This window comes from Haliaeetus leucocephalus, unplaced genomic scaffold (assembly GCF_000737465.1).
Source record: "Haliaeetus leucocephalus isolate CR32 unplaced genomic scaffold, Haliaeetus_leucocephalus-4.0 Scaffold808, whole genome shotgun sequence".
Classification (NCBI taxonomy): domain Eukaryota; kingdom Metazoa; phylum Chordata; class Aves; order Accipitriformes; family Accipitridae; genus Haliaeetus; species Haliaeetus leucocephalus.
The window spans coordinates 2,791,691-2,803,209 of NW_010973244.1; the positions used below are offsets into that span (position 1 = coordinate 2,791,691).

The 11,519-nt window shown below is 41.4% G+C and overlaps 1 protein-coding gene across 2 annotated transcripts in view; it reads left to right on the forward strand.

Moving 5' to 3' along the window:
* The window catches only part of HECW1 (HECT, C2 and WW domain containing E3 ubiquitin protein ligase 1), a 183,577-nt gene extending 172,918 nt beyond the window's left edge, over positions 1 to 10,659 (forward strand). For both annotated transcript variants that reach the window (XM_010581800.1, XM_010581802.1), the window contains 3 exons: positions 616 to 730; positions 1,923 to 2,121; positions 10,174 to 10,659. In XM_010581800.1, the coding sequence (XP_010580102.1) occupies positions 616 to 730; positions 1,923 to 2,121; positions 10,174 to 10,285 (426 nt within the window). In that variant the 3' untranslated portion in view covers positions 10,286 to 10,659. The remainder of the gene's footprint in view (positions 1 to 615; positions 731 to 1,922; positions 2,122 to 10,173) is intronic.
* Positions 10,660 to 11,519: the final 860 nt, after the last annotated feature.

Genomic DNA, 11,519 nt, shown 5'->3' on the forward strand with positions numbered 1-11,519 from the left:
GACATTTACTGGCGGTGGAAGCCAGTGAGGGTGGCTTTGTAGCTGAATAGACTTGGTCAGCCCTTTACTGTAGAAGGGGGTTGGCTAAGTGACTCCATACAGTTTACTGTAGTGTGCATATGGTTTGCTAGCTTTTTCTCCCTGAGAATACTGCAGGCTGTTAAAGCTTTTGGTTTCACATAATGAAGAAAGTGAACCTCAGCTGCATCGTCAGTGGATGAAGACCCGAGGGCACGCCTACACAATTGTGATCAAATTCCAATGCAAAAAAAAAAAAAAAATTTGTCCATATTACCAATCCAGTCTTTGTTTGACTGTCAAAATCACTTGTCAGAATGAATGTAACAATGAAGAATGTTCTGCACAGATTATGTCCTGTTACTTGTATTGTTTCATTCTGGTCAAATCCCATGTGTCATCATTGTTTGCAACTCAAAACATCAGCAGACTCCCTGAAGAAGAGCACAGATTGATCAGTGGAGGAGTGGAAATTAGCTGTCAGCATGCAGAGTTCATCAGAATAAAGAGCTGGTCACCAGAGCCATAGGTTTACGAGACATTGCATCTGCTTTATTTCCAGTCTGAAACTGTGCTTACAAGTGGTTTTTGTTCCAGGTTGTAGACTCCAGGCTTGTCTCTGTTTTTGATGCCAGAGAACTGGAGCTGGTTATAGCTGGCACAGCAGAAATAGATCTCAATGACTGGCGTAACAACACAGAATATCGTGGAGGTAAACTGCCTGCTGATGCTTAGTAGTATCTTGACTGGTTTTGGTCTAAAACATGAAAGACTTGGTCCATCTTTTCCTCCTGTCTTTCCTGAGGGAAATGCCCTATTTTGTTTTGGAAGTTTTTGTGAATAATAACTCATGAAATAAGTAAGATCTCAGGTTTGGGTCAACAGATGTAATAATGCTGAAATTGCTTCTGCTACTTCTGTCTAGATTTTACCCACTCAGTTCCTACTGACTTAACAGGAGTTCTGACTATTAAGGACTGAAAAGGATTTGCAGTATTAGATCTAAAAGTTACTTACTCAGATAACTGTGAATGAACTACCAGCCTCACTGAAAGTAGTATCACAAGTCCTCTTCGCTTCAGCAGGGAGCTGAATTCAAGAGCTGAATTTCACGGTTCCCCATTACACTTCAACAACATACAGATCTTGCTTGGCCTGGTTTTGCTTTAAATGCTGAGCGTGATTTATCTGGGCTGTCTTGGATGATGGATAAATGTGAAATCCACCAGTTCTGCACTACAAAAGGAAAGTCCCTGAGGTTCACATATCCTCCCCTGAAATGCAAGATTTAAGTCTTCGCTGCTCACTGCTCAGCCTTTGTGTTACCTTGAAATACGCAGCTTACCACAAGCGCAGCTGGTCCCTGATGTTACTCTCCTCCTACCTTTTTCTGTTTAGCTATTGAAACAGATTCAGCCTGGGTTTATGCTGGCTTTTATTAGCACAAACCAAGGCACAGAGCCCCTCAGGTGGGAAGTTTGCTGAGGAAGAGCTTGTGGCAGCAAACTCCTCTCCATACATTGAACACTATTGCAATCCAAAAGAGAATTTATTTGGGAATGAGAAATTGTTAAGTCGTTAGGACTGTGTGGCATATTGCAACTGGTCTTTTATATCTCATGCAGGTAACCCCAGTTCTTGCCAAGGGATTTGTGAGAGGCCAATGTACCTCAAATATATATTTGAGTTTCAGGGTTTCAAATGAGTTAGCAATATTATAGTATCCACAGCCAGAACAAGATGGGGGCTGGGACCTACTGCTCATCAAGAACAAGATATATTGTTAGGTCAGGATCTTTTCAGTAGGAGATCTGCTGTCCCATGCTAGTGGGAACACACTTCGATGTTACACTTCTCACTTAGAGGGTGTGATTTTAATTTCTGTCTCTTGCTTCTTGGTTTAGGTTACCATGATGGACACATAGTAATACGGTGGTTCTGGGCAGCAGTAGAGAGATTTAACAATGAGCAGAGACTCCGGTTGTTGCAATTCGTCACTGGAACATCAAGTGTGCCATATGAGGGCTTTGCAGCTCTCCGAGGGAGTAATGGGCTACGGCGCTTCTGTATAGAGAAATGGGGGAAAATAACCTCCCTCCCAAGGTATGTCCCAACTAGGATACAAAAACAGAAGTGCTGTGAGAAAGGTGAGCCTTGTACTTTGTTGCATCTCTCTGCCAGTGAAAGGTAATGAATACAGTAAGGACATCTTAAAACAGCAAAGAAACAATTATCAGTTTGTTCTGTAATTACATTCAGAGAAAAGTGTTTTCTTTTGCTCTTTTTGATTTGCAGGCTCAATTTAAACTGCTTTGAATCCTGGGAAGTGGTTAGATAAAGATTTCCATAGGTCCAAAACTAGTTCTCTTGCTTTGATTCTGGAACAGATCCAGACCAGCAGGACCCTGTCAGCTGATTCTGTTCCCTTTACTTCCAAAATACTAGTAAAAATACTTGTGAGTTTAGAGAGCCATGAAAGCCAGAATCTGCCTCTGAGTTTTGGCCAGAGACCTGAGTGTAATCCTTTCATTTGCTCTGATGGTTCCACTTTTTCATCATGAAGAAGCTTAGCAAAGGGACTTCAGACCATGTGATAATACCCAATTTGTCATATCTAGTTCAGTCAGCCAGCTAGGAGCAAATGAGCCATAATGTCATACAGAGTCAACAGACTTCACAGTGCTTCCCAAAGGAGGGTTCATCTTCCTTTTCAGAACAAAGGGACTGGGGCACAGAGGGGTGGTCTGACTTGGCTAAGGCCACCCAAGAGAGCCATGGCACAGCCAGTGTTACATGGAGCTTTGAGTTCTGCTCCAGCACTTAATCCGTGACCAGCACTCATCCTTCCTCACTGAAGTGAGTTACCTTTTCTTGAATGTCCTTACAGTTGCCTGAGGCTCTGCTCCATTGAGATTAGAGATCATTTTTCATGGGGCCACATCTCAGCACCTCTGAAATACTTTTGTTACGCGACCCTTTTGCATAACATTTGCCCTCCAAAGGATGCTTTCTTCCTGCTCTTATCATGTGCTTTCAGCTGCAGCCTAAAGGAGGCTACTTTCATGGCACAGAGCAAAAATCTTTTCTCGCAGGCCTTGCAGATATATTCAGACCATGAATTAACAATGGGTCTGATCCAGTTTTCTAGTTACTTGCCATCCATGTTGTTTACCCAGAAGCATACTGTAAGACATGGACTTGAGCAGACCTCCAGAGTCCTCTGGAGAGGGAAGGTCCAAATGTGGTCCCCCTCTTCGTCCAAGCCTGCTCAAGCCCATGTTTATGCAGTGGGGAGATGCAGGAGCTGGACCAGGGCACTCTATTGGCAGACATTCAGAGCTGACATCTTATGTGGACTCCCTCTAAAGTCAGGAAAAGGGAAGTTAAGTGTTTTAAGGCACAATTCATCTCACCTGAACACAGATTTCTAAAATAGCTCAGCCGAATCACACCTGGTACATTCTGCTTTATGTCCACTGACCATAAAGTCTCTACAGAGACTATATGGAGAACTAGAGCCTACATGAAAGCTAGATGTAGGCACTGAGATTTAAAAACAGATGAAAACATGTAAGGTCAGTGAGATGACTCATGCCCTCTGAGCTTCAGCCAGCAATGTGGAAAGAAAGCCTGAGAGCTACAGTTTGCTATGCATAGGCCAGATCCTCCCTTTGCAGCATATATATAGTCTGGTTCTATGTAAGGGTTTCAGAGCTTACCAGGGGCATTCCTGCCTGTACATAGGCAGCAACTGGAAGTGACAGACTTGTGCAGCATTTCTGCAGAGCTGTCTTTGTACTCCTTCTGGGATGGAAAGGGGGAGATGGGAGGGTGGACCTTGGCGCGTGCACAGAAAATGCCCTGGGCTGACCCATCAAGTTCTGAAAAGGTAATTGGCCTCTTTCTGCTCTGCTTAACTTTCTTTGTGAACCTAGGCATTACTTATGACCTAGATTCAGTTAGCCCCGAGATATTCACATTAACAACTTTATGTTTGTCTCCTGATCACCGAACTTGTTGCTCTCCCTGAACGAGGCCTCTTTTCCAGGTGAAAGTTGTTAGCACCTTTTAGAAGTCTTAGAGCTCTGCATTCATTTTAGCCAGGGGAAAGAGAAACAACACTTGCTCATGGGAATAAACACAGCTTGATCACCATGAATTATTACCTGCATTTTTATAAAATTATGGGGTGCTGCCAAGTATACACAGTGTTAAGAAATACATGAAACACACAGGCTAAACCTGGAGGCTCCCTAAATCCTTAGTTAAGCAACTAAATAAATGTTACTTTAAACTTTTTAAAATGCCTGATTATGGATTGCTCGTGTTTATTTAGATTTACTTACATATTTAGTTAGACTTAGAGGCTAAAAAAACCTCATATGTCATATCCTGTAGGCCTTTTGGCCCTTGTGATATAATATGAGTGTAACTAACTTTAGCTGTTTAAAATAAACCGCAACAAATTCCCTTCTCCCTCTAACAATTCCTACAGCTTCACAATGAGAGTTACCCTTGCTCCATGTTTTCAAAGTTCTAGGAAAAAAAACAGCTTTCTCGTGTCTTAGCAATCATCAGATTTAGTTGTTTATGTACCTAGGTATGGATTGCACCTCTTAATTACTGGCCTTAGTTCTTACGCCCTGACCCAATAAATATGGTACTGTGAGAGGTGTTATGGAAGCCTGCATAAAGCTGATGCATTTGGGTTTCCTGACATCCAGGTAGACGGTGGGTCACTGGGGATAGGTTAGTTGGCCTTTGGGTTTTCATCTGCTTGACAAAGTATCAAGATAACTTTTAGCTCTATCAGGAGAGTCCAGGACTCTTTCTGTGTTCTCTCACTCCTGCTCCAGATGGCTGAAGTAGGCGACTCTCCCATACAACTTGTTCTTATGGCAATGAAGCATGCAACTGCTGTTTGCTTATAGTGAGCAAAGATGTGATAATACCTAAACCAGCCATGCTTTTGCACTTGTGACAGCAACATGGCACTCCCAGAAAAGAGACATGGTGTAAATTTCTAAAATGCAACGCTTTTCAAAGAACAATCACTAATACATAATGCCTAGAGTGCTTCTTGAAAGCACCGAGGATAAGCAAGACTTTTTCAGGAAAGTTGAGAATGTGGTAACGTCATTCTAAATTGGTGGGCTTGTTCATCAGTACCAGTTACCCTACATGAACAGGGTAATGGTGGTGTAATACATTCATCTAAGATAAATGAGAGTTAGATTACACCAGTGGTTTATTTCTGGAGTATGCATGTGTACCAGACACGTTATTCCTACCTATATTTACTTTCATATCACACACGTTAGAAAGTCAAAGTACTATACAGCTCAGAGATGCTGCTCTAATCCCAGATCTCTAGACGATGACCCTAAAGCAGGTTCCAAAGAGACTGCCAGAATTTACAGATTTGTTAGTGTAAGTCTGCAGCATGGTTTCTTCCAAATCGATTTAGCTTGCCATATGAAATAACAGGTTTAACCACTTGTTCATCAAGGTTGAGTTTTACTCTCCCTATCTAATATGCAAAGCTTTCTCCCAAAATAAAGGAGTTCCATATTTTACTTATTGCAGCTGGTTGCCTGAGTAGGTATGGATGGAGATTTCTTCCAGCTATAGCTTCTTCTGAAGCAGAAAGCCTCTCTTCACCTTTCCTGGGTCATGCAGATATTTAACATGGAACCAGTTTTAGCAGTAGTTCCACAAGAACTTATTCTTTGTTCCCCACCAAACATTAATGAACAGACACTGGCTTTCTAGCTGGAATAACATAGCTTCATCTGGTATTGTGGGAGCAGAACTCCTGGCCCAAAACAAACCTGTGCAAAGAACTAGCAGTGTTTTTGTACTATAGCTATAGGAGGCAAAAGTTCCCTATTCTTAAATCCTCAGCCGGCAAAAGTGTTCAGTGCCCACAAATGCCACTGCCCCATCTTCTGGTTGTGCTCCTCACCTGGCCAAAACTCCTGTCAGCTCCAAGTTTATTTCTGTTTGAGTATCAGTTAAGTAAGGACCTCGGCATGTATCCCAGTGATTCAAATAATCAGATTTGAAGCAATGAGGTCACTTTCCTCAACAGTGCTGAGATGCAACTACCCTTTCATCAAGAGAGATTTTAATTCAGCAGAGTAATATTAGTGATTACCACCATACTGTCTGCGGGTTATGTATGATAAAGATTACCAGTAGATATCTGATCTTTTGTAAGAGAATTCTGTCCCTCTCTATTAGATGATCAAGTATTTAATCACCCCAGAATCCCATATAGCAATTGAAAAAAGATTCTGTATGACTACAAAGAACTTTGTTCTCATCATTTCCTTCTTTCCCAGTGGACTGAGTGTGTGTGCTTTGCTGGCTTTTATCATTCCTTATCTCCCAGCCCTCTTCTCTTTCCTCATTTCTCACATACAACAGAAATATCAACTACAAATCTACATTCATCTATTAGGCAGTGGTTCCCAGACAGCATGTAAGTGTTCCTTCTTACAGACAAAAGGAACAAAAGTTGATACCTGTGGGTCCTGAGGCTGATCAAAGATGGGTTTGTGGGTTCATCTAAAGAAAGCAAAGTGAAAAGGAGAAATGCCCAGTTTCTGCCTGACAGGCATGGTTATGTTAGAATGCAAGTCTTATTTTAGTTGATAGGTTCAAGCTATAAATACGATAGGAGGGGGTTCTGTGCGCACTTACTGCCTTCGGACTCTCATTGTTATGGGGATTAAAGGAAGTGACAAAGAAGAATGCAAAAATCTTAAAATCTTATAATTTTTAGAGAGAATTCTTAAAAGAAAAAGCAATAGCACAGCACTTTGAACAGTGAGCAAGATTAAAGGTTCAGACCCACCAAAACTACTTTGAGCAATAAAGTCTGCCAGGGAGAATGAAATTTTAAGTGGTCCATTACTGGATGATGAGGGCACATGAGGGTCAGGGTTGGTTTACATGACTTTATCTTGTGTTTTCTTCTAGAGAAGCGAGAATCCTTTCCATAAAAGCTCTTACCAATCTAATCCTTATTCCAGACCTCTCACTCCCTGAACACCCTCTCAAATGTCAGCAGGCTTATGTGGTAGGAGGCTTAATCAAGGGAAGAAAGGCTTTTCTCATTGCTGTGACTGTCTCTTGCACTGCTGATGTAATATTTTCACCCCAATATGTGCAGCAAGTGTCCCCTGGATTATGCTTACTGTAGTCACTACTGGGATCAGTAGTAGTAGATCAACACCAGTCAGGAGGAATTTACCCCTTTGGAGTACAAGGCACAGAGTTAGGCAACAGTGGATGTTATGGAAAATATCCTTGCGTCTTAATTGTCCAGTGTGCTGCAGTATCGCGCAGTGCATAACAGGACAGACTAGAGGCTGAGCAATTAGTTTTTAGTCCAGTTTGGAAAATAAAGGTTTCAGCTTTCAGTTGCAAGAGGCAAAGGTGCTATGCACAGCAATACTGAGGAGAGAGGGAACACTGAATGAGAAGGAGTCCCAATCAACCCTCTCTCTTATTTCAGGTGAGACAGAATATGTTGTTCAGTTACACAAGTAGACACCATGTCTGACCTTTGCAGCAAAGAACCAATTAGGCCCATTGCTGAATGTATACCGGACAATTTTGCATGTAGTTATCTTGGTGTAGGATTGAGTGGGCTTCACTGGCATCATTGGAGTTGCAGTAGATCCACAGCAGTTTCACAGACCAGAATTTAAACTCGGGTTTTGCCCTTAGCAATGTATTGTGTTTTGCACCTTAAGTAGGTAGAAGTGTAAACGTAATGCATAGTACTCCTGAAAATTAGTTTTCATTTTTGATTTGATGACAGTTTTTTAAGTGAAAGGATTTTTTTTCTATAAAGTTGTTGAACTGGAGAACACAAGAGTGTTGCTTGGCAAAATGCTTCCATGTTTCTAGACATGTTGACTTTTTCTTCCTTTCTTTGTAATAGTTTCTCCCCACAATAAGTTCCTTGAGACCTTCTATAGAAAAGCCCACTTCTATAAACCTCAAAATAGGAAAAGGAATTTATCTTTTTTCTGAGTTTGACTAGGTCAAGGATCACTAAAAGTCAACAGCATTGCAAGGTTGTTTCATAACCAGTATGAAATGAGATGGATAATGATCAGTCAAGATGCATGTCTGCAAGAAATAAACACCAGTCAGTGGCTGTGGATATGTCTGCACTGCACAATAGGATGCATGACAGCAACATCTGAGGTGCTGTGGTCTCATACAGTTAAATGTGCCACGGTTAAGTACCATATAGAGATATTACTTTAGATTCAGGAAAGTTACATTAGCAGAATCCACACCTGAGCCACCATGACTATGCTGCTTCCAGTTCTGGAGCCAGACAGCTGAGCTCCTCAAGACCGGCTGTCTCTGAATGGTGCTGTCTTGCCTATGATAAACACGTTCTGAATGGACTACAAGAATCCTTCAGTTAATTAACTCCCAGTGGTTGATACGTATTGGCAACGGCTGTAGAAACAGCTTACGTTGCCAAAGATTGCTGAGATAAACAATAAACAGTGCAGGGCTACTCATGGATAATACACATGAGCTGCCATGTTTAATTTCAAGAGATGTATTAAATAATGGCTTTATTAATGTTCCTTTTTCAATAACTCATATGTTCCCAGCTCATTTCCGCAAATTCTGTGTTTATTGTACACTCTGTCTGAGAGTGACCAGCTAACAAATCTTCATTCAGAAGGGGAAAAAGGACAGTAAAAGCTCTCCTAATAGAAATTCTGTGATGCAGTGAAGATTACGTGCCTCTGGCTATTTCAGCTGCTTGATTGCTTTTAATGATTCACCACTGGTGCTTGATAAAATTCTCCCTCTGAATCTGCAAGTCTCAGGCCAGCCCATGTACCAGTATCATGTTTTCCTCACTTTGTGGGTGGCCTAAGAGATGACTAGCAGAGTTTCACATAGTTTCTCCAAGATAGCAGTTCTGCTTCAGTTTTGAAGAAATATCATTGAATTAAAGTATGAGATAGAAAAGCTAAAACAACTTCACGGCTTCTAAAAATACTAGGGGCCAGAAGCTTAGATGTTGTTAGCCATTGAGACTACGTTTCCTTCTGTAGGGTTTTGTCAATTCACATTTATCAGAGGGAGCAAAAGAAAACAAATATTTCTAGCACGATGTAAAACTCCAAGTTGACTAAAAAAAATGAAATCATTTTAATGCAAATGTGCCCCCCCTGTTTGTTGAATGAGCTCTACAGTTTTTCAGTCGGTTGAAATGGATGAATTGTTGGGGCAGGGGCTGTTTCTTTGCTCCACATTTGTATAGCACCTCACACAGTGAAGTGCAGTCTGCATCTGGCTCTAATTGCTGCTACCAGAAAAGCTGCAACAAGGTGGAGGCATGTGTGGAACCCGTTCCACAGCTTCTTTTGAAGGTGCTGCCAGCTGGGGGTAAGTATAATGATAGAACTGGGGGAAAAGGGGGTCATCAAGCTGGCAGCTTGCTCTGCACAAAATATTTTGCTTTTGCCTTGGCTACTACAAATAAATAACATTTAAAGGCCAGACTTGCAGCAGATGGCCAACAGCTGACTTACAGGAACATTTTCGGCAACCTTCCTTCTTCAGTTAGCAGATCCCTGAATGGTCTTTTACCAGTCAGCCCTGCCTCACTGTAAAAACACATGCTGAGCCCATTCTGTCAGTATAGTTCATCACATTGTGCTTGTCCACTGGTGCAAAACTTACTAGCTGCTCATGTTAGATGTACAGCTGAGTTGCATTTTTTTTTAAATACCCAAAGCAACCAAAATTAGAGTAGTGGAGTTTTGTCTCTATCAGGGCCTAGACCCCAGCTCTGCAGTGACCTCCAGCATTCATGTCCATGAAGATCCCTGCAAGATCCCTGCAACATCTAATGCAGGGATAGCAGAGAATGATGTTATGTTGATACTTAGCTTGTGTCTTCTGTTTGAAAGATTCATGTGTATGTGCACGTACATTACAGTACCTCAGATTTTGGCAGGGTCTAAGAGTTTAATAGAATTTCTTTTTCTCTCTCTTGAGTGAACTTGAATGTCTTGAGTCTCAGTAGGAACTTGTTTTCTCAATTCCTATTTTCTCAAGTTATTTAGATTAAACTTAACATGTAGCCTATTTTTCCTTTTGCAGGGCACACACATGTTTCAACCGTTTGGATCTTCCACCTTACCCCTCATATTCTATGCTGTATGAAAAGCTGCTGACAGCTGTTGAAGAAACTAGCACCTTTGGACTTGAATGAGGGGGTTCAGGCACTTCTGGTGTTTTTCTGGCTGATGATGTCACCTTTCCTGTCCACCATCATTTGATCTTGGTTTCCCATGTTTTTATTTTTGAAAACAGAACAAACAAAAAAAAATCAAGGTTAACAAAAGCTGTGCATGAAGAACTGCCGCCCTCTAAGATCTAACCTTCATGCTTTCATCCTCTGTTTCCAATGGACTGCTAGTCTGTATGCAATAGAAAAACAACTGTCTCAAGGTTTCTGTATATCTCTACATACCTCCATTAATAACAATGAAAATACAAATGCAAGTTACACTACACTTGACCAAATGTTAATAAATGTTTACTTCCACCTACGTTGATTAAAAAATAAAAAAACCTCATCAGGCATTCCAAGCTTTTATATACCCACATTCTAAATCAGTTCACAGCCCATCTTACTTCTTAACCATTGAATCCAGTACTAGGAGCTGATCAAATACATCTTCATCTGTCCTTGTTTTCCCTGTATGTAGTGTCCATCTGAGAGACACCTATGAGCAAAACTGAAATTTTTATATACGAACTCATGATCCACATCAGTTGCATCAGCTGGAACTGGCCCAGATACATGGTGCAGATAAGACCTTCAAAAACTAAAAAAACAACCTGTAACACAATGCAAAGCATAACAGCGATTGTTATGATTGTTACTTGCCAGTACTGGAGAGAACTTGCACTTCAGAGATATTGGAAGGGGCATCTCCATTGTAATGTTTACCACACAAGAAGCACAAGGTTGTGCACAGTCAAGAAGGATGTTTTATTATGTAGCATAAAGGACAAGGCTCCCTTACCCTAGTATTGCATATGACAAGGAAAAGGGGAAATAGGAAGAATGTTCTACTCTTACAAATACCCTTGGGTTCTGTTTACCAGGTGTTTGTTTTCTGATGTTTAAAATGCTCCTTTCCAAATGAGAAGTCCAGACAATCCCATCCCCTGTATCAGAAGCCAATTTATTTTCTGTCAGGCTGAGCTAATCTATGGTTGCTGGGGGTGGTGTTTGGTTCTGTCATTTTTCTTTTCTTGTTCAGTGGAAATCTCCATAACCTGAAGAGCGGTTGTAGGCAGAAGGTTTTAGTCTAGGGTCTATTAAATGAGAAGCTGCAGTGAATGAGGGTGCTTGTCAGCAACGGAGGGGACTGTAACTCTCTTTGGGTTAAGACTTTGTTGCACTTCCTCTTGGAGTAGGCCCAAAGGCCCTCCCG